The following is a 23,516-nucleotide window of genomic DNA, read 5'->3' as shown; positions in this document are numbered from 1 at the left end:
AAACTTAAAGAAGCAATGGTCAACCCGAAACGAGCTGCACCATCGGACAAAACCTACTACAGAGAAGAAGGTAATGTTGATTAATAAACACATATAGGTGATATTAACCCTTAACTAATGTCTTGCTGCGACTGCTTTATAATCAAGGATGGTTTAAATAATATGTGCGCTATCAACTTTTCACTGCAAACAGTTGTATAATAGGGACATAGAAGTTGAAGTTGTTAATGGGTTCAATTGCACAATAATCCATTTTTAGCTGAGTTAATCAAGCTTGACATCTATTTACATAAGCTAAGAAGTGCCCAACATGCCCGAAACTCATTTACCAAAATGTTTTGTTTTTCAGAGGAAGAAGTTACATACCTTTACAGGACACCTGTAAGTACATTTGTATGATCACACTTGAAATCTCTATTGCTGGCTTGCAACTGTGTCAGGTTTGGACTTGGGGGCAAACATTCAGTAGCTCCGGTTTTGTTTTTTTAGCACCCAGCTACACACATGTCCGTGTTAGGAAGGCTTACAGGCAAAAATGCACGCTGGATATCTTGAGTGGGGTGCTGGTTAGCGCCTTGCATGGCAGCTCCCGCCATCAGTGTGTGAATGTGGAAATACTGTCAAAGCGCTTTGAGTACCTTGAAGGTAGAAAAGCGCTATACAAGTATAACCCATTTATCATTTATTTATTATATCTTCATAATATAGCTAAATTAGACAGAGTGGAGCCATACACTCTTAAGAACACATACTTATGACAAGATTTAAGAGTTCAAGAAGTACAAAAGTCCATCCATCCATTTTCTACTGCATGTCCCGTTAGTGGTCGCGGGGGGTGCTGGAGCCTATCTCAGCTGCATTCGGGCGGACGGCGGGGCACACCCTGGACAAGTCGCCACCTCATTGCAGGGCCAACACAGATAGACAACATTCACACTCACATTCACACACTAGGGCCAATTTTAGTGTTGCCAATCAACCTATCCTTTTATTTTATTTTTAAATACTGCATCATACTGTATGTGTATATATTGTATCTGTTGATGTAGTCCTAAAAAAAAAAAAAATTCAAAAACCATACCAAAAAAAAGAGGCCGATAGGGATAAACATCAAAATGCCAAATATCGGACCGGCGATAGTGTACACCCATGTGATTAAGTCTGAGGCAAACAGGAAGTGACATCATTTACAGCCCAGCAATCGTTCTATGTATTTTTTCCTCTTGCTTGCCTTAAACATCGTTTCTAATTGCGGTAGGTTAATAGTCCATTTCTGCACTGAATACATCATCTTTTGTCCTTTTTATAGACCCGGAGTAATGTTCCAGAGGACAAGTAAGTTACATCAAATTTTCATTTAAATGTATATTTGTAGTTTTAATTACTAATGTGTGTGTATTGTTGTTTACAACAGTAGGCTTCACATGAGGTCAAGACCAGAGTGGACTGAAAGAGAAACTGAACCAGAGTAAGTTTGTCTCCCACCTAAAATAAAAACCGCATTTTTGCGTGTTGAAGTTTCAGATCAAACGTAACTTCAGTCCACAGAACGATGGCATCACTTTGTACTGTTTTGGGTCAAGATGAGCACTAAGTTACTGACAATGTATAACAACCACCTATTGTGTTCTCTCTATAGACACTACACTTACAACAAAGGCTATCCGTACACTAACTCAACACCCAAAACATCTAGAGAGGCTCCTCCACAACCCGAGTCAACCCGCTTCGTCCCACTCTGGGTCCAGTTGGTGTTCTTCCTCATTGCAGCGGTGTTCCTCTACCTTGTCTTCTCCAGTATGGAGACGAATGCATACACCAATAAGTTGCAGTAATTCTCATAAGAAAGAAAAAAACTCAAGTCCGGTTTATTGGGCTGTTTTACTTAAAGATGACATATATATTTTATCCCAAAATGTTTTATTTTGTTTAATGATGTCTTTGTAATCTAAGTAAGTGTCCAAAATGTGTCACTAAGCTTCTTCATTGTGCAAAATCTTTGCATGAACGTAGAGCTCATTGGTATTGTTCACTGTTTTCACACTTTATACTGTTTGACTATTTTTAAACAAACATAAGTGCCTAAGTGGTTAAGGAAGGAAAAGCACTTAATTATAAAATGTTCTGTGTTGTTGTGTCAGGAAAAGTAAAGTATTTGTTCCACTGTATCAATAATTCAGGTGTTTTGATACAAAACTAATAATGTGGCTTGATTATTTTTGTTACTGCATGATCACAAGTATGCAAACAACACATGTAATGTTTTAACTAATAGCAAAAGAAGGAAAAAAAAACTGTGTGCAATGTGATGAAGCTCTGATATTTCATATGATACTCAATTAAACAGCTTTAAATGCATTCAACTCAACAATCGCATTTTAATTAGGAGTGACTTAATACGTTTTAGTACAGTGGAGTACATAGACATTTCCTAGGCGGGTTTGGTAGAAAAACAATACAGTTGAGGTGTAAAACCGAAGTATACAACATGTCAGTGGTGTTTGTCATTAGTATAAATCAAGTAACAACTGAAATGTTGAAAACCACAAGTAGCAGCTGTTGAGATGCCTGCCTTAACACTGAGTTGAGACAACACTCACTTTGAACACAAAGGGCTCTCGTTAAGTCATCTGAAGTGCAAGGTATGTGAGATTTACATTCATTTAGAAATTGTTTGAAAACAGTTGAAACAAAAGTCCAGTCTGCCAGGCCTAAATTAAACAAGTCAAAAGGTTAAATCTGTATATGTGCCACTAACCACTCGTCATAGCAGGGGTGCAAATTAAGGCCCTACCCAACATATTGCTTGTCCCTCTCGGTCGTTTTAAGGAACACCAAGTTTTTTTATGTGAATTAACAAGTTGTTTGAAGTTAAATATTTGGTCATGTGCTTACTGCATGCAGAAAGCCAGAGTGTGACTAAATAATCTTAAAAGGGTCATATTTTGCAAAATCCACTTTTCTTGCTGTTTTTTTTTGTATCTGGCATCCATATAAATGTCATAAATGTTGCCTTGTTCCAAACGAGCTGTTTGAGATTTGCCCAGATTTGCGACATACGCCAACTGCGGATATCTCCATACCAGGTAAATGATTTAATGAGTCAGCTATTTTTATTTCTCATCTCGTGTGTGTAGTTTGAACGAAAATTGTGTTATTTGTTGTATTAACCAGCACGGGTCAAAACATCAACCTCGTCTGAAGAAGTGCCTGCTTAAAGTTTTGTGTTTCCTGCCAATGTGCCTACAACACTGAGAGAGCGGTTTTACCAACCTCTGCTGACAAAATACAAAAGGATTTTTCAAAAACTACTTTTTGTGGAGACAATGAAGCGGTAAATCAAATAACAGTAGTTTTGACAATTTGTAATGATACATTAGCGCAGTGGTCCCCAACCACGGTACCGGTCCGTGGATCGATTGGGACCGGGCTGCACAAGAAATTATAGAAAATAAAAAAAACAATTTTATTTTTTATTTATTAAATCAACATAAAAAACACAAGATACACTTACAATTAGTGCACCAACCCAAAAAACCTCCCCCATTTACACTCATTCGCACAAAAGGGTTGTTTCTTTCTGTTATTAATATTTCTGGTTCCTACATTATATATCAATATAGATCAATACAGTCTGCAGGGATACAGTCCGTAAGCACACATGATTGTATTTTTTTCTTGACAAACCCCCCCACCCCCGGTCTGGTCCGTGGGACACATTTTCAAGCGTTGACCGGTCCACAATCACAAAAAGGTTGGGGACCACTGCATTAGCGTGTACCTGTTGCCGTTTTAACTTATATTTTTCTAACTTACTTACATCATTCTATCTTGTATTTTTTGGTAAGGCCAACAAAACGTACCTTGAGAACTACAAAAATGTCTAATGGGGCGTGGAAACAATCTCAGTCAGCTGGAGGGGACGAGACGTGGAGGAGATCATTTGCATCTAAAAAAGACAGACCCTGAAACAACTACGGTAGTTTTCAAGGTTCTTGAAGATGATTCTTTAAAACCAATGTTTGAGTACCATTATTGGTTGTAAAGAACACAAAGAGGTGTGTTAAATGTAGATTTGACATATAATCTGACCCCTTTAACATAAATAAAACCGAACTACATCAACACAGTAAAGAAGACACCTAAAGAATCCCATGGTTAGATTTAACAGTTTGTGGGATGCTTACAGATGCTGTCATCAGGACACCTGCACTAGTGTGTCACTAACAACGTGTTTGTCGTGTTCACTGGGATGCGTTAAAAGCAGGGATGACATTTCATTTGTTCGCTGTAATTTGTCTTGGCAATGCCATTTGGTGAACCAGGCTAAAGAGAAGGCCCAAAGTGTTCAGATGTTTGTTTTTTATGGCTAGATACAGAAATCTGAACATTTTATGAAATCCAAAACAACATTATCACCAAGTAGAAACCTGGTATGATCCGGACTGTACTGAACTGGTTGTTTTTGTGGATTCCGACCTTTTGGTTCTGTGGTACAGCTTCTGCTGCCTGAATCCAGCATGACCAGAATTTCGGCCCTGCCGACTGAAAGAAAAAAAGTGAGATTATTGTAGTCTCCATGACTTTCTGTATTTCTCTTTGCCCTTTTAAATATTTCACTGTTGCAGTGCATCAAAGTAAATGCTGTAGTACACTTCAGGGTGGCTTTTTTGCAACAATTAACAGCAGAATAGCAAGATGTGGAATATGAAACAGATTTACAATCAACTTAAATTCATTCACAACAAAACATAAAAAATCATTGCATACCTTCAGCCATGCGCTAGCCTGCGTACGCCATCATAGCTTGTTAACTGATAAGGCAACATATGTGTTTTCCACACCTGTAGATAGAAAATGATATTTACAGATTTTTTAAAAATATTTTTTTGCCTCTATACACCATTAAAAATAAACCCATCAATATGTAAATACAGTGACATAATTGTTTGGATAACTAGAATGAGTGATAATTCTAGCTTCAATGGCGCCCTTGGCTAGTCACCCTTTTAGTGTGAAATTTAGGTATAACTTTCTCTGATGCTGGAGTCTCAACCAATCCCACACATAGCAAGGGGCATTCACGAACATCGGCACTGCGAAAACCAACATATGCACTATAATGGAAATCCGAACTGATTCAATTATTTCATTGATAGACAAGCAACTTTTTCTGAATATGATTTCATAAAATGAGAAGGTTCTGGGTTCGATTCTCAGGCTTGGGCTCTTTTTGAGTGGTAGAAAATGGATGGATGGATGGAAAAGGAAAAAAAAAATCTGTCCAACACAACATATGAGTTTAAAGGCCTACTGAAACCCACTACTACCGACCACGCAGTCTGATAGTTTATATATCAATGATGAAATCTTAACATTATAACACATGCCAATACGGCCGGGTTAACTTATAAAGTGACATTTTAAATTTGCCGCTAAACTTCCGGTTCGAAACGCCTCTGAGGATGACGTATGCGCGTGACGTAGACCGGCGAACACGGGTATGCCTTCCACATTGAAGCCAATACGAAAAAGCTCTGTTTTCATTTCATAATTCCACAGTATTCTGGACATCTGTGTTCCTGAATCTGTTTCAATCATGTTCATTGCATTATGGAGAAGGAAGCCGAGCAAGCAAAGAAGAAAGTTGTTGGTGCGAAATGGACGTATTTTTCGAACGTAGTCAGCCACAACAGTACACAGCCGGCGCTTCTTTGTTTACATTCCCGAAAGATGCAGTCAAGATGGAAGAACTCGGATAACAGAGACTCTAACCAGGAGGACTTTTGACTTGGATACACAGACGCCTGTAGAGAACTGGGACAACACAGACTCTTACCAGGATTACTTTGATTTGGATGACAAAGACGCAGACGTGCTACTGTGAGTATGCAGCTTTGGCTTTTTTTTGCGTATGTACGTAACTTTTTTAAAATATATAAGCTTTATGAACCTTGGGTTAGGTGAACGGTCTTTTGGGCTGAGTGATTGTGTGTGTTGATCAGGTGTTTGAATTGTATTGGCGTGTTCTATGGAGCTAGGAGCTAGCAGAGGAGCTAGGAGCTAGCATAACACGTACCGTACGTGCGCGTCACGTACGTAACTTTTTAAAAATATATAAGCTTTATGAACCTTGGGTTAGGTGAACGGTCTTTTGGGCTGAGTGATTGTGTGTGTTGATCAGGTGTTTGAATTGTATTGGCGTGTTCTATGGAGCTAGGAGCTAGCAGAGGAGCTAGGAGCTAGCATAACACGTACCGTACCGTACGTGCGCGTCACGTACGTAACTTTTTTAAAATATATAAGCTTTATGAACCTTGGGTTAGGTGAACGGTCTTTTGGGCTGAGTGATTGTGTGTGTTGATCAGGTGTTTGAATTGTATTGGCGTGTTCTATGGAGCTAGGAGCTAGCAGAGGAGCTAGGAGCTAGCATAACAAACACGCAGGTGTTATTATGCAGGATTCATTTGTGGCATATTAAATATAAGCCTGGTTGTGTTGTGGCTAATAGAGTATATATATGTCTTGTGTTTATTTACTGTTGTAGTCATTCCCAGCTGAATATCAGGTACCGTGAGTATGCAGCCTTGGCTGCTAAACATTCGATAACTTGACCGTATGTGCGCGTCACGTACGTAACTTTTTAAAAATATATAAGCTTTATGAACCTTGGGTTAGGTAAACGGTCTTTTGGGCTGAGTTATTGTGTGTGTTGATCAGGTGTTTGAATTGTATTGGCGTGTTCTATGGAGCTAGGAGCTAGCAGAGGAGCTAGGAGCTAGCATAACAAACACGCAGGTGTTTTTATGCAGGATTAATTTGTGGCATATTAAATATAAGCCTGGTTGTGTTGTGGCTAATAGAGTATATATATGTCTTGTGTTTATTTACTGTTGTAGTCATTCCCAGCTGAATATCAGGTCACCCCCGGCTCTCACAGCATCTTCCCTATCTGAATAGCTTCAACTCCCCACTAGTCCTTCACTTGCACTTTACTCATCCACAAATCTTTCATCCTCGCTCAAATTAATGGGGAAATTGTCGCTTTCTCGGTCCGAATCTCTCTCACTTCATGCGGCCATCATTGTAAACAATAGGGAACTTTGCGTATATGTTCAACTGACTACGTCACGCTACTTCCGGTAGGGGCAAGCCTTTTTTTTATCAGATACCAAAAGTTGCAATCTTTATCGTCGTTCTATACTAAATCCTTTCAGCAAAAATATGGCAATATCGCGAAATGATCAAGTATGACACATAGAATAGATCTGCTATCCCCGTTTAAATAAAAAAAATTCATTTCAGTAGGCCTTTAATGGAACTAAGCCAACAACATTTTGCATTGCAATTAGCAACAACACTGAAACAAATGGCATCGTTTGACAGCAGGTAAGGCGAGACAGTCGGTTGAAATAAAATTGCTTTTGCCGTTCCTGCCGGTCGCTTTTTTCTTCATACTGAGCTCGCAGCAGCCAACGTCATCTCACAAGATGCTCGGGTGCCGTAACTGTCTATCAAGTGACGAAAGTGGCGTCATAGTGAAGAGAGATAATTGCTAATTTTTAGGTCTATTTTTTTTAATGGCTGGCTGGTGATCGACAGACACATCCTTTGCGATCGACCGGTAGCTCTCAATCTACCCGATGGGCGCCCCTGCTGTAGCGTGTAAGAAAGGGAATACATATATAACTTACATGATCGGGTTTCCCGCTCCAGTTCAGAGGGCCTTTTTTCCTTGTTGCACAGCACTTTGGCCACAATGACGATTATGATGACAGCTACAACAAATGTCAGACCAGAAACAAGCCAGCTGATCACCACTGGACTCAGAACTGGATCTGGGTCTAAAAGGGAAAATTAGTTTTACATTGAAGAACAAAGTTCACAAGCACTAAGTGAAAAATAAAAGTGTCACCTTTTATAGCGATGGGCAGAGCCTGGCTCTCTCTGGAGATAAATGTGCGCCCCCCCAGCTGCACTCGATACAGGCAGTAGTAGTAGCCCTCATTGGAGCTTTGGGCGCTGGGGAAGGTGAAAGTGACGGAAGGGGCGAGGGCCGGCAGAGACTGCCGCACCGTGCCGTTGGAGCGGATAAGCCGCAGCTGAAAGGAGCCTCCGGGGTACTCCTGCTGTGTGGAGCATGTGATGTTAAAACTGTGGCCCTTAAGGACGGAACCAGCCGGGGCGTCAGACGACGTGTTGTACCAGTGTTGGGGAGTCAGGAGCTCCACTGTGACCACACACAATAAGAAAACAAAATAGGAAAGTTAAAGTGAATGTCACACCTCTACAAACAACATTTAGGAGTACGCGATAATTATCAGTCTTGTGACGTCACACCAATACAACCAATAAAATCAAAAAAATATTCCTCAAATGAGTTGAGATTACCCATACGGAGCTGTAGGTGGGTTAGGATGAACAAATCCGGCGCTTCAACCTTGTAGGAGGTCCTAAAATTCCCCTGAGCTCACAGTGTAAACAAACATGGCGTCGATTCTGCGGGATTTTATTCAGCTGTCTTTCAGAGGAAGACAGCCCACATGCCGCCTGCACCAAATGCCCAGCAAACACATAAAAATAAAAACTATCTTAAACACATCAGGTCTCATCAGCCACTCCGAAACGCCACCAGAACCCATGTCCAAAAACCTATGAAGATGTTTGCGTCACCAAGAAGCTGCCCAAAGCCAGCAGCAAAGAAAAACCATTGGCCGATCCTACTGCCGCTGCATCCAAAAAATGAAAAAAGCACACTGATGACCCTAGGGCCAAGGATATCTGCAATTTCTTCATGGAAATAATGGCGCAACGGCTGGACGCCTACCACCATCATTGAAGACAATGGATCCCAATGGCCACCACACCACCCAAAGCCATGGTTTGTACTTCTGAGCGGCTGCTTTTTCAGATGTACGTTTGCTATCAAAATGCAACGTGATCGCCACACTCCTGCACACACTGGTACATGGAAATAAAAACATACCCTTCAAAACTGATTTATGGTTGGGATGTTAGTCATTGCGTCATCATAATGGTGATCTAATAACTCTACAGGTACAGTTTGTCAAATCCACCTTTGTCTGAGTCTATCTTACCTCTAGGTGTGCTGCACAGACTACACTTAAATCAAAATTTTAATATAAGCCATATAAATAGGTATATAATATGAGTACAGTATCTGTATCGGTCTTTAGAAACCGAAAGTTATCTGTATCGGCTTGAAAAAATACTACATTTGCTACTTTCAGTCCTTTTCATGTACTAAAACAGAAGGAGTCAGACCTCGAATTGCCAAGTATTTGTTACCTAGGAAAAGCAGGGAAATAGACTGATCTGTGATTCTAATAACTACAAGACACAAGATCGAGAATTTTAAGAAACCAAAACATACAACAACAGCTGGAGCATATGTAAAATGGGTTGTACTTGTGTGTCCGTTGTGTCCTTGAGCAAGACACTTCACCCTTGCTCCTAATGGGTCCTGGTTAGCGCCTTGCATGGCAGCTCCCGCCATCAATGTGTGAATGTGTGTGTGAATGGGTGAATGTGGAAATAGTGTCAAAGCGCTTTGAGTTCCTTAAAAAGGTAGAAAAGCACTATACTGTACAAGTACAACCCATTTACCATATGTGGCACTTGGGCCGCAACGATAAATCGATTAAAGGGACCCCATTACGAAAAAACAACGTTTCTTACTTATTGGTACCTGCTGTAGTGAATGTGGGATTGGCATAAGTCCCGAAAATTTGAAATCAAATCGTGGAAACATTGTGGAGATCTTTATTAAACAATCTTTCCTTCCTTCATACTTTCTCCAAACGAGCCGTTTGAAATTTGCCCAAATTGTGACGTTTTCCCATTGACACATTTTGCCTCTTAACATAGCTGCAGTTAGGTTAGCAGTTATTTTTCTCTCTTTCAAGCTGCTCAAATTGATTGAAAAAATGTGAAGGCAAAAAAGTGTGACAGGAACCAGCAAAGAAGTCGATTGCCCCCACCAGCAGAAAAAGTGTAAATGGTTGATAGTTTTAGCCTGACCGAATAAGTAACTCACCCACAGTAATGTTGACAGAGTTGCTGGGTGGTGAGCCGAGCAACTGAGAAGGCGAGCTGCCTCTGATACTGTAGCGACAACTATAGCTGCCCTGCTGGAACGTCTCAATGTCGGACACGGTCAGCTCCACCCGGGTCTGGCTTTGGTCCACCCTCTGAGTCACCACGGGTTTGGACAGGCCGTTCTTATACAGGTGGAAGTCACTGATGTGAGCCAGCAGGACGCTGCAGCTGAAGCGAACTGCCTCCCCGGCAGAGAACACATTGTAGGGTGATAATAGGGAGAGGATGGGCATGAAAAGTGTACCTGTGGGCATAGAGATGTGTAAATACTGAGCTGAAAGATGTACATCACAGCATATCAATCCCTAGTATTGTGTGTGTGAAAGATGTCTATAAATTAGTGCGTCTCTCCGCAAATTCTTTAAAAACTAATTGGTACTAGCGTGTCTCACCTGAGCATGTTACTCCTGCGTCATTGTCATGTGTGCAATGGGAGCTACTATGGAGGACGACCGCACAGCGGTTCAAACTGGACTCGTGTCCCGAGCACTGGATGTGCCGCAGCCAGATCTCTCCCTTGCCAGGCCCAGACCCTCGGTGGTGGGCAGACTCCGCCAAGCCGCAGGCCAGCTCCAGACACACCACGTTGGCCTCCACGAGGTCCCAGCCGTGGTCACAAACCGTTCCCCACTGGTTGTGTCGAAGGATCTCAACACGCCCGGAACACTTGTTCTCACCATCTACAAGTCGGATGCTGTCTGTCGAGCAGAAATAACACACAGTGAACTCATTGTACACTCCTGAACAAAACGCCAAGTGTGTCATTGCCCAATGATAGAAAGCTTTTTTGCCTTTGAGGTCTTGGCATTGTGGATATCTGACAAAAAAATGGCATTTAAACCAGTTTAAGGTGCAGATCTGCACCTTCTAAGGCTATGGTCTTAAACATGTCATCAGCTTATATTTCATCAGCTTTAAATAACTTCCTGACTATTAGATTTTTTTTTGCATTTTAATGCTGTACTTGCCAATCTGGTTGCAATACACCAGAGCAAAATGTGTTTTAAGATTTTATTCAGGAGTGCATGTGGTGGAAAGCAGTTTAATCTCAAACTCCAAGCTTACCGAAGGCAGTGACTCTGTCCCGCAGAACACCTAAAAGACCTTTGACAAGATGACAAACACAATCAGCATCAGGCAAATAGATTTACAACAACAGACACACATTAGAAATGCAGTCATAAATAAAAAGACAATACATCCTATATATATTTGCCATTTTAGCCCATTAATGGTGTACCAGTTAGGTTTATTTCACTGCTTTAGAAATCTAGATGGACTTAAATAATAGTTAAAATAGTACAGAAGTCAACAGAACTGCAAAAGTATGCCAAACGTGTGGAGTTATTTTTATACCCATGCTTTAACTTTTAGTGCAGTGATTGTCAAACTGTGGTACGTACTGATACGTGGGGTGTATGTAGTGGTACACCAAAGAATCACTTATTTAAATATTGTAATGACTTGACCCGCGCCCTTATCAAAGGTTTATCAGCCTTACATGGAAGTCGTTACAATCTGACGACTGTAGGTCGTACTCAAGTACAGTCATTTTTTTGACTTAACATTTTTTTTAAAAGGGGCTGTTTGCAACGTTTACACAGATGCATAGAGGGCGCCAACTTTCCAATGTATTTTACACAGTATATCCCGCCCTCTCGGCTTCTCCTACGTAAAGCTGTAATTACGTACCTATATGACACATTACACATTACCTTTATGTGTTGTTAGCCAATAATAGTAATGTGGATAGCTAGCGTTAGCTATTATTGAATGTATATTCTATCATAACAACAACATGACTGCAAATTGTTAGTTGCTTCTCTTGGACTGCTGTTACATGTGTGTGCATACGCTGCCTGCTCGTAAGTGTTGACAATACAGGGTGAGTGACTACGAAGGACCGTTAGGGACATGTGGGAGGAGGTTGTGATTAGCGCACTGCAGGAGCAAAAGGTCACCGCCTCAGTCGATGGTGTTGAGAGCGGAGCGCCGTCGACTAGGGGCGGAGCATGTGCGGGACGGCGAGACGCAGCTGGCAGGTGATTAGATTTCGCAGGTGGTACGTGTTAATCTGATCATCTGTTGTCTTTAACAGTGAGCGGCCAGCGGAGGAGGAGAGGAGAGAGAGAGACACGTCTGAAAAGATTGTACTGGATATTATAACTTGTAACACATGGTGATTAAAAGGCTTGGTGAAACGGCACGACTGACTCTTGACGTAATATCAGGGGAACGGGTAGGGAACGACCTCTACATCTGGCGCCCAACGTGAAAGAAGAAAGGCTGCGATGTCGTCACCAAGCCCCATAGAGGCGCTGGGACAGCTCTTGGCGGAGGTGTCGACGGCGAACCACCGGCAGAATGAGGCGATGCAGGCCCAAATTGCACAGCAGAGCCAGATCCTGCGAGCGCTCACGGAAAGGTCCGGAGCGGGGACAACCCCAGCAGCAAGGCCGACATTGACGACGGTGGGGATGCACAGGATGGCAGAGACAGAAGACGCGCAAAGTTTCATGGACATGTTTGAGGCGACAGCGAAGGCATGCGCATGGCCGGAGGAAGAGTGGGCGGTGCGGCTGCTACCGTTGCTGGTGGGAGAGGCGCAGCGAGCGGCGCTCAGCCTGCCACCAGCGTCCCGCGTGAGCTACCAGGACATGAGGAGGGCGGTGTTGGACCGGACAGGAGGGTCCAAAGAGGACCACAGACGCCGGTTCCGGACCATGAGACTCGGACAAGTGGAGCGGCCTTTTGCCCTGGGCCAACAGCTGAGAGACGCGGCGACCAGATGGCTACAACCCGGAGGAATAGAGGAGGTGATCGAGCAGATCATCCTGGAACAATTCCTGGAGGCAATCCCGGCGCGGACGTCAGCGTGGGTCCGCTACCATCGGCCACAAGGCGTAGCAGCAGCGGTAGCCTTGGCGGAGGACCACCTGGCCGTACACCGGGAGAAGGGGAAGGAGGAGAAGGCTGCAAGAGAAGCGGAGCGGCCAGTCCCGGCGCCGCGCAGGATGCGGGCGCTGCCAGCAGAAGGAGCCCAGCCGTGGGCACGGCCACGACACAACCCAAGTCTGCTTTCTCCTCCTCAGGGCCAGGCCGCTGCGGACACTGCGTTTCCCCCGCAAACGGCGCCTTGAATGCCGGGGCAGGTGTGCTGGAGGTGTGGGCGGCTAGGACACCTGCAGCGGGAGTGTCCAGCGATAGAAGTGGGGCAGGTGATTCGGGTTGGCGACCCTCCAGCACCCTCCCCCGGGCCAGGAGAGACATACTATGTACCGGTAAGGATACAAGGGAGTATACACCGGGCGATGGTGGATTCGGGCTGCGAGCAGTCCATGATTCACCAAAACCTGGTTCGACCCGGGGCGTTGAGAAAAGCTACACGGGTGTGGGTTAAATGTGTGCATGGGGATATTCACGAGTACCCTATCGTGCCGGTGGACATTTTTTTTAAAGGGGAAAAACATAGTGTTAAGGTGGCTGTAAATTCGCGCCTGGTGCACCCCTTAATCTTGGGAACAAATTGGGCGGGATTTAACGGGTTAATAAAGCAGTGCGCAGGGGTGCGTTCACGACCGGTAGGAAAAGGGAATGTCCGCGCTGTTCTCATCGGCGACGCGAGATTATCCGACGCTGCCGGGGGGGAGGGGGAAGGGGAGCCGGCGGGGGCTTCGCAGGAGGTTTCCCCGGTTCCCCAATGGATGATTTTCCACTCGAGCAGTCTCGAGATGACACTCTGCGCGCGACCTGGGACCAAGTGATTTCAATTGATGGGCAGCGGGTTCGCCCGGGTATAGCGCGGGATTTCCCTCACTTTGCATTGATTAGGGATAGATTATACAGAGTGAGTCGTGACACTCAGACAGGGGAGGAATCCACCAAATTGTTGGTGCCAAAAAGCCGTCGGGAAATGATTTTCCAGGCGGCGCATTTTAACCCGATGGCCGGTCACATGGGTTATGATAAAACACTTACGGTAATCGGATAATGGTCCGGTTCTATTGGCCAGGCATTCGGGCAGACGTGCGCCGCTGGTGCACGGCCTGCCCGGACTGTCAACTAGTCAACCCCGCGGCCACCCCTAGAGCACCTTTGCGGCCATTACCACTCATAGAGGTCCCGTTTGAGCGAATTGGCATGGACCTCGTCGGACCATTTCACCCGAGCACCCAGGGATATCGCTTTGCACTAGTCCTGGTGGATTATGCAACGCGCTATCCCGAAGCAGTGCCGCTGCGCTCCATCTCTGCAAAGAGTGTCGCGCAGGCACTATTTCAAGTTATCTCCCGAGTTGGAATCCCGAAAGAGATTCTAACTGACCAGGGCACGTCCTTTATGTCACGCACGTTTAGGGATGATGTTTGATAAGAAATTATCGAGTTTGAGTCTATTATCGAATCCTCTTATCGAACCGATTCCTTATCGATTCTCTTATCGAGTCCAGATAGGTTGTTGTATATGGAAAAAAACACACAATATTTGGTTTAACAAAAGCTCACTTTTATTATATAAGAAAACAATTTAATCTAAAAAATAAATAAATATTGACTGTTTCCCCCCTAAAAAAATAAAAAATAAAAATATTGACTGTTGTTACCCAAAGTATATTAAGTGGGATTTTTCAGAAAAACAAATATATAAGGTAACACAAAAACAACCTGTCTCTGTGATCACTATAGGTGTATAAATAATACTAGTGTTAAATAAAATCAGTCCCTTGGGCACAAAACTGGAAATATTACAGCTCTCCAAAAAGTGCAATTCTGCTGCTATTTGACATAACTGTTTGTTATGACGCTTTGACATTTTTGCACTTTATTTCTTTATTGAAAGAAAATTCTATGAATAGAAAAGTTGTTTGCAAATGTGGTTACAATGCTAAAAAATGAAAAGTTAAAGCTAAAAAAAGAAATACACTTTGAGTTAACATTATTTCTTTATAGGGGGAAAGATATTATGAGCTAGGGAATATAACAACTACACTACCCATCATGCAACGGGAGTGACGAGCATGCGCGGTAGCCCCGAAAAGTGTTGTTGCATGTCGTCACCCGTGAAAGTAAATGTCCAGAACTCAGCCAACACGCCTCGTCTGCATTATTTATAATTAGACAGACAACACATATACAGTGTGATTTTGTTTTGTTTACAAGGAAAGAAAAACAAAAGTTGAAAAAGGGAGATCATGTCATATATGTATGTGCTGCGGTTGCTATAAGAACGTTGCGACAGCTGCCGTAAAGGAGGTGCGTTGCTATGTTTCCGGTTGGTCGTAAAAGTGTTCGTCATGTGTTTGTAGTCTGCTCAAATCTCCCAGTAAAGTTATTCATTGGATTATACCTTTTGTTTTGAACTTTATTACACCTTGGAGCACTTTTTCCCGTCCATTTTTTTCCTGCTTTCGCTATCTGCGCTTAATGACCGAGCTACGTGACTGATTTCTTGTGATGTCACACGGAGCATTTCTGATCGGGACGGGATTCGTTCCGAGGGGTTCGAATATAGAACCAACTCTTTTTCTTTACTATAGTGGTCTCGATAACGGGTACCGGTTTTTAAAAAGGGATTTGAGTCCGAGGACTCGGTTCTTTTCTTATCGAACAACCGGGAAAACCGGTTTCGAGTATCATCCCTACGCACGTTAAAGGAGCTGTACGGATTATTGGGGATCAAATCTATTCGGACCAGCGTTTACCACCCGCAGACGGATGGGCTGGTAGAGCGGTTGAATAGAACCTTCAAATCCATGATCCAGAAGTTTGTACACGAGGACAAACCAAATTGGCATAAATGGTTGGATCCCCTGTTATTTGCAGTGCGGGAGGTTCCACAGGCCTCAACAGGATTTTCTCCATTTGAACTGTTGTTCGGCAGGAAGCCGCGCGGGGTACTGGACCTAGTTAAAGAAAGCTGGGAGGAAGGTCCAAGCCCCAGTAAAAATGAAATTCAGTACATCATGGACTTGAGAGCAAAACTCCACACTTTGGGGCACTTGTCACGTGAGAATTTGCTCCAAGCCCAAGAACGTCAGCAGCGCCTGTATAACAAGGGGACGAAACTCAGACAATTTTCACCGGGAGAGAAAGTACTTGTATTACTCCCAACATCCAGCTCCAAATTACTCGCCAGGTGGCAGGGACCCTTTGTGGTCACACGACGAGTAGGTGACGTGGATTACGAGGTCAGGCGGTCTGACCGGGGTGGGGCAACACAAATATACCACCTCAACCTACTAAAAGGGTGGAGGGAAGCGGAGCCTGTCTCCATGGTGACGGCGATAGCGGAGGGCGAGGAGCTGGGGCCGGAGGTTCCTCCCTCCCCCCGGCCCTTTCCTCTCCGCTGTGATAATCATCTGACGCCGTCACAGAAAGCAGACGTGGCCAAATTGCAGCAGCATTTTGCTGACGTGTTCTCCCCCCTGCCTGGCCGCACGACTCTCACCCAGCATCACATACAGACCAGCCCAGGCGTGACGGTGAGGTCTCGGCCCTATAGGCTGCCCGAACACAAGCGCAAAGTAGTTCGGGAAGAATTAAAAGCCATGCTGGAATTGGGAGTGATAGAAGAGTCACACAGTGCGTGGTGCAGCCCCATAGTTCTGGTGGGGAAGAAAGATGGGTCTGTGCGGTTCTGTGTGGACTACCGCAAGGTAAATGATGTGTCACGTTTTGACGCCTATCCAATGCCCCGGGTCGACGAGCTCCTGGACCGGTTGGGCACTGCTCGGTTTTTTACGACACTGGATTTGACTAAGGGCTACTGGCAGATTCCCTTGTCTCCAGAGTCTAAGGAAAAAACGGCATTCTCCACTCCGGAAGGTTTATACCAATTCGTGACCCTTCCGTTCGGCTTGTTCGGTGCGCCCGCCACATTTCAGAGACTCATGGACCGGGTGCTGCGGCCCCACGCTGCATATGCTGCCGCCTATCTGGATGATGTCATCATCCAGGGGAACAGCTGGGCGGAGCATGTGCAGAGGGTGGGGGCGGTGCTGGAGTCCCTGAGGCGGGCGGGGCTCACCGCCAACCCGGCGAAGTGCGCGGTTGGCCGGAGGGAGGTACAGTATCTGGGGTACCACTTGGGGGAAGGTCAGGTGCGGCCTCAGGTAGAAAAAACCGCAGCAGTTGCGGCCTGCCCGACCCCGAAGACGAAAAAGGAGGTGAGGCAGTTTTTAGGGTTGGTGGGCTACTACCGGAGGTTCATCCCCCGGTTTGCGGACCTGACCAGCCCACTAACTGACCTCACCCGAAAATGTGCTCCAGATCTGGTCCAGTGGACGGGGCAGTGCCAGCAGGCATTCGAGAAGGTGAGGAAAGCACTTTGCGAGGAGCCGGTACTGTGCATGCCTGATTTTTCTATCCCATTTTGTTTGCAGGCGGACGCGTCGGGCAGAGGACTGGGAGCCGTTTTATCCCAGCAGCGGGGGGGGGCACCGACCACCCGGTCCTGTACATCAGCAGAAAGCTATCGGAAAGGGAGGCCAGATACAGTACGGTGGAAAGAGAGAGCCTCGCCATCCGGTGGGCGGTCGGTGCTAAGGCTGCAGCTAACGATTATTTTTCTATCGATTAATCTATAGATTATTTTTTTCGATTAATCGGTTAATCTATAGATTATTTTTTCGATTCATCTATAGATTATTTTTCCTTTTACCGATTTTTTTTATTTTTTATTATTTAAAATGAAGATGAAAAAATAAAAGTAGGCCAGTTTTTTCAAAAGGCATGGTTTTTATTTACAAAAAAAAAAGTTTGGCCACTCAGTCAACATTGACAACAACATGACAAAATATTCTGTAACAATGTAAACATTTAAAACTTTTAACATTTAACAAAATTAAAAGTAGCTTATTTGCTTTTTAATGTGCAAATATAAAAGTAAACATCCAGTGCAAATCTTAATATTCTGCAATAGTATAAGCATTTCAAAAGTAAAAGTATTGCTTATTTTGCTTTAAAATGTGCAAAAATAAAGATAAACATCCAATACAAAAAAGTGCAAAACGAAATATTCTGTAACAACAGTGTAAACATTTCAACAAAAGTGAAAGTATTGCTTATTTGCTAAAATGTGCAAAAATAAAGATAAACATCCAATACAAAAAAGTGCCAATCTAAATATTCTGGAGCACTGTAAACATTAAGTATTGCTTTTAAAAAGTGCAAAATAAACATCCAGTCCAACACAGTACACAATAACCAATTCTACTCATTCCAGTGAGTGACTAACAGTTGTAATGAAGAAAGGTTAGCATGTCTACTTGCTTTGCTTCTTTTCTTGTTTACAATATTCCCAGCAGCTGAAAATAGGCGCTCAGAAGGGGTCGATGTGGCTGGAACTGAGAGGTAATTAGCATTCACCTCAAACCAGGACTGCGAGCGAGCTGAGCTGCAGTTTAAGTTTCTAGTAGGTCAACGGGCTCATAGTGATGTTACTAGTAGTTGACTGAGAGGTGTTTATTATCATTTGGAGAGAGTCCGCTGCCTGATGCTCACCTGCTAAACACCTATCTGCTCGACGCTGAAGCGCAGACTACATGCGCTATGAATACGCACTGCTGATTGGCTGATAATGCTTCGTGTGTACCAATCAGATGGTTGTGTGGGTGGGACAATGCTGCGTGTGTACCAATCAGATGGTTGTATGGGTGGGACAATGCTGCGTGCTGAGACAGAGGCAGACAAGCAAAGCAACTTGTTAAGACTTTAGCAGATAAAGTTAGCTTTAGCTTAGAAACTCGTTCGGTACACCCCCGTGCCGAACCGAAAGCCCCGTACCGAAACGGTTCAATACAAAACACGGTAACGGTACGTTACACCCCTAGCAGATACAAATGACACATTCATGTTTTTGTGTAATGATGACAACGTATGCTAACGCGGACGATTGACTAGTTGATGGTTTTCTTTTCAAATGTTCGTTCATAGCCGTTGTGCTGCTATGATAGGCCATTTACGCTCGACACAGTGTGCATACAACAACATTATTAGGCTGTGTATTGAAATACTCCCACACTTTTGACGACTTTTGGCGTGCGTTTTTCCCCTCGCTCGCACAGTCTGCTTTGCGCTCCGCCATGACGGTAGTGTGACGTAAATATGCGACGCGTCGACGCACAAAAACGGCGTCGACGTATTTACGTAACCGATGACGTCGACTACGTCGACGCGTCGTTTCAGCCTTAGTCGGTGCCCTCCGGTACTATCTGCTGGGACGCCCGTTCAGCCTCTGCTCGGACCACAAGCCCCTCCAGTGGCTCCACCGCATGAAGGATGCCAACGCGCGGATCACCCGGTGTTATCTCGCTTTACAACCCTACAATTTCAGAGTGATCCATAGGCCGGGGGCGCAGATGGCCGTGGCAGACTTCCTCTCCCGCTCCCGGGGGGGGGGGGTGGGGGGGGGGGGGGGGAGTTGGCGCGGCCGGATGATGTCCCGGCCTAAGTCTGGCGGTGGAGGTATGTGGGAGGAGGTTGTGATTAGCGCACTGCAGGAGCAAAAGGTCACCGCCTCAGTCGATGGTGTTGAGGGCGGAGCGCCGTCGACTAGGGGCGGGGCATGTGCGGGACGGCGAGACGCAGCTGGCAGGTGATTAGATTTCGCAGGTGGTACGTGTTAATCTGATCATCTGTTGTCTTTAACAGTGAGCGGCCAGCGGAGGAGGAGAGGAGAGAGAGAGAGACACGTCTGAAAAGATTGTACTGGATATTATAACTTGTAACACATGGTGATTAAAAGGCTTGGTGAAACGGCACGACTGACTCTTGATGTAATATCAGGGGAACGGGTAGGGAACGACCTCTACAGGACATTATTCAGAATTACCTCTTACATACACTACTGAAAAGCTTTTGCAAAAACAACTGAATGTTTTTCACTGACACACACTACTGAAACACACTCACACACACTAATGAAATGTTTTTCTCTCACACACATTACTGAAACACTCTCATACACATTACTGAAATCCTTTCACACACACACACAACTAAAATGTTTTCTCTCATACACACTACTGAAAACCTCACACACACACACACACAACTGAAATTATTTTGTTTTTTGCATATGTTTATGTATATCTCAGCATATTCCCTTTCTACATGACATTTGTATCACTCAGAAACACCAGTCTTATTTCAAAGTGGATTGACAACTCAGTTGACAAATTATGAGCTTCTGTGCCACGTCCACTGCCTACATTAGCTGATAAGTCTTTGTTAAAGGGAAGGACAGAATATTCACGGTAGATTTATAGCTCAGAGAGAAATCACGTAAACAAAGGTGTTCGGTGGGCTTGTAGTGATAAAATATATTAAATTAAATATATTAAAGGGACAAGCGGTAGAAAATGGATGGATGGATGGATAGTTAACTGAAATACAAATATTAGTGGGTAAAATAAAACTGATACTGATAACCAGTATCCATCACTGATTTAACATTGTGTGGGGTCAGTATTTTGTATCGTATTTATTATTAGTGTTATGTATGTCTATAGTATTAGTATTATTATGTCTATAGCACAATGACTTATATTGTGTTGGCTGTTTTCATGTGATCTGATTGTTACATTCTTATTTTAGTCAGGACACAGCAGCATTACCACAAAAACGGAATAAACAACCTCTGGATTCATGGAAGTTGGCTTTCAAACATAACTTCTTTCCACACATATATATTGTTCGGAACAATCAATATACTTCACATAGAAACAAGATCTTTTTCCACAAACAATATCCTTTTTTTTTTGCTCAAAAAAGTTTATGTCTTCTTATCCATATACTTTTCAAATGTTCTCGTAGTCAGACAATATTGTCAGCATATTAGAGGGATTTTTTACCTGACATGTTTCGACTGTCATCTGCAGTCTTCTTCAGAAGGGGCACCGGACTGCTGTGACATGTTGCCTATCAGCTGTTCTATAGGCGTGGCCAACCAAGCAGACTATCCCCCACCCGCCCCCAGCCATTTGATGGTCAATGGGGCAGGGAGCTGACAGGCAATACATCACAGTGGTCAGGCGACCCTTCGGAAGAAGCCTACAAATTACAGTCGAAACATGTCTGGTAAAAATCCCATCTAATATACCGAAAATATTGTCTGACTACAAGAAAATTTCAAAAGAAAAAAAAAATCATTTTTTTCAAAAATTTTTGACAGAAATGGACGTTCATTGTACATATAATAGATTTGTTGACATGAATCCTATTGATTATAAAAGATTGATAAATGGGACGGCGTGGCGAAGTTGATAGAGTGGCTGTGCCAGCAATCGGAATGTTGCTGGTTACTGGGGTTCAATTCCCACCTTCTACCTTCCTAGTCACGTCCGTTGTGTCCTTGGGCAAGACACTTCACCCTTTGCCTCTGTTGGCTGCTGGTTAGCGCCTTGCATGGCAGCTCCCGCCATCAGTGTGTGAATGTGTGTGTGAATGGGTAAATGTGGAAATACTGTCAAAGCGCTTTGAGTACCTTGAAGGTAGAAAAGCGCTATACAAGTATAACCCATTTATCATTTATTTAATTTATAAATGGCATTTCAGTCCAGCTTCTTCAGCTCTTTAAGTATTCTCTACGGGATGAACAGATGGCGTAAGTTTCTCAAAGCTTAATGGTTGCTGGAAGAAACTTATTGGTTAAAATGTAATAATAAACACATAAGGAACACAATCAATTCTAATAGAACTTGTCCACCAAAAAGTGTTGTGTCCTGGAGAAACTCCTTGCCTAATATTAATTTTAAAACATAACAGATTATAAGATTAAAGTACCAATGATTGTCACACACACACTAGATGTGGTGAAATTTGTCCTCTGCATTTGACCCATCCCCTTGGGGAGCAGTGGGCAGCAGCGGCGCCGCGCCCGGGAATCATTTTGGTGATTTAACCCCCAACTCCAACCCTTGATGCTGAGTGCCAAGCAGGGAGGGAAACGGGTCCCATTTTTATAGTCTTTGGTATGACTCGGCTGGGATTTGAACTCCAACCTACCGATCTCAGGGCGGACACTCTAACCACTAGGCCACTGAGATGGATTCTTATCCCAAATGATGTTAAAATCATGTCCCACGTCAAAATGATTCACAAATTTTACCCTCGTAAATCTCTTCTGTCTAAATTCATCAGAGCAATTGAGAGGAGACACAAACACGACACAGAAAAAAACAAAAGTAGTGAAACAAAAATGAATATCATCAACAACAGTATCAACATTAGTTACAATTTCAACATAGCAGTGATTAAAAATCCCTCATTGACATTATCATTAGACATTTATAAAAAAATGAACAATAGTGTCACAGTGGCTTACACTTGCATCGCATCTCATAAGCTTGACAACATACTGTGTCCAATATTTTCACAAAGATAAAACAAGTCATATTTTTGGTTCATTTAATAGTTAAAACAAATTTACATTGTTGCAATCAGTTGATAAAACATTGTCCTTTAAAATTATAAAAGCTTTTTACCAAAATCTACTACTCTGCTTGCATGTCAGCAGACTGGGGTAGATCCTGCTGAAATCATATGTATTGCATGAATAGAGAATCGTTTTGAATCGGGAAAAAATCGTTTTTGAATCGAGAATCGTGTTGAATTGAAAAAAAAAAAGACTTTGAATCGAATCGTGACCCCAAAAATCGATATTGAATCGAATCGTGGGACACCCAAAAATTCACAGCCCTATTAAATATACTTGTTAAATAATAGCTCTACATTGTTTTTAATGAATACTCAGGTCTACTACGCTATCGTATTTTAATGTTGATCATTGGAGAGCCAAGTGTTTTCTGAGAGGGCACTTGGTGAAAAAAGTTTGAGAACCATTTTGTGTATCAATACACAAATACTGTAACCAGTACTTTTTAAGTAAGACGAGTCATTAGCACCAAACAAATACAACACTGTCATGTAAAAATGCCTAAATGACGTCATTTAAAATGCTATAAATCACTGACCTGCTGGCTGGATTTTAGCATTGGTTAGCAGCCTTAGCTTACCTGTTAGCACAATGTGGAGGAATCTTAACATTGTTTCCCCCCTCACCCTTCCATCAAACAGCGGCGTGGGAGAGGCACCCGGTGTGGCGGGGGTGATGTCGCAGGCTTTTGGACGCTCCAAGCCGCACAAGACATGAGCTAGCCGGGCCGACGATGAAGGCTAGTCGAAGCGTGCTAGCTCACTCGGAGGTAACTTTAGCAAAGTGGCCCGTACGGGATGGCTGTAACCAGCGGCTACGAACATCGCCGACATGAATAAAGTGACGTCAATGCGCTCCAAGTGTCGATAGTATGGCTGTCGAAGTACTCTTATCTGTCAAGATTACGTTGGTAGACAGCATGCCGTCAAAAGTAGAGTTTATCCCGCCCAGGTGATTAGCCGTTC

The 23,516-nt window shown here is 43.6% G+C and overlaps 1 protein-coding gene across 1 annotated transcript; it reads right to left on the bottom strand.

Annotated features, from left to right (window-relative positions):
• Positions 1–3,461: 3,461 nt before the first annotated feature.
• LOC133654116 (uncharacterized) lies at positions 3,462–23,516 on the bottom strand. Its single transcript, XM_062054148.1, has 8 exons — positions 23,132–23,516; positions 11,185–11,223; positions 10,512–10,817; positions 10,058–10,363; positions 7,916–8,230; positions 7,695–7,844; positions 4,771–4,844; positions 3,462–4,545 (listed from the first exon to the last, which is right to left on the bottom strand). The coding sequence occupies exons 1-7, from the start codon at positions 23,160–23,162 to the stop codon at positions 4,801–4,803; spliced, it is 1,191 nt and encodes a 396-aa protein (XP_061910132.1). The 5' UTR covers positions 23,163–23,516; the 3' UTR covers positions 3,462–4,545; positions 4,771–4,800.

Source organism: Entelurus aequoreus, linkage group LG07 (genome assembly GCF_033978785.1).
Source record: "Entelurus aequoreus isolate RoL-2023_Sb linkage group LG07, RoL_Eaeq_v1.1, whole genome shotgun sequence".
In the NCBI taxonomy this organism is placed as follows: domain Eukaryota; kingdom Metazoa; phylum Chordata; class Actinopteri; order Syngnathiformes; family Syngnathidae; genus Entelurus; species Entelurus aequoreus.
This window is presented reverse-complemented; position numbering and strand designations above follow the sequence as displayed.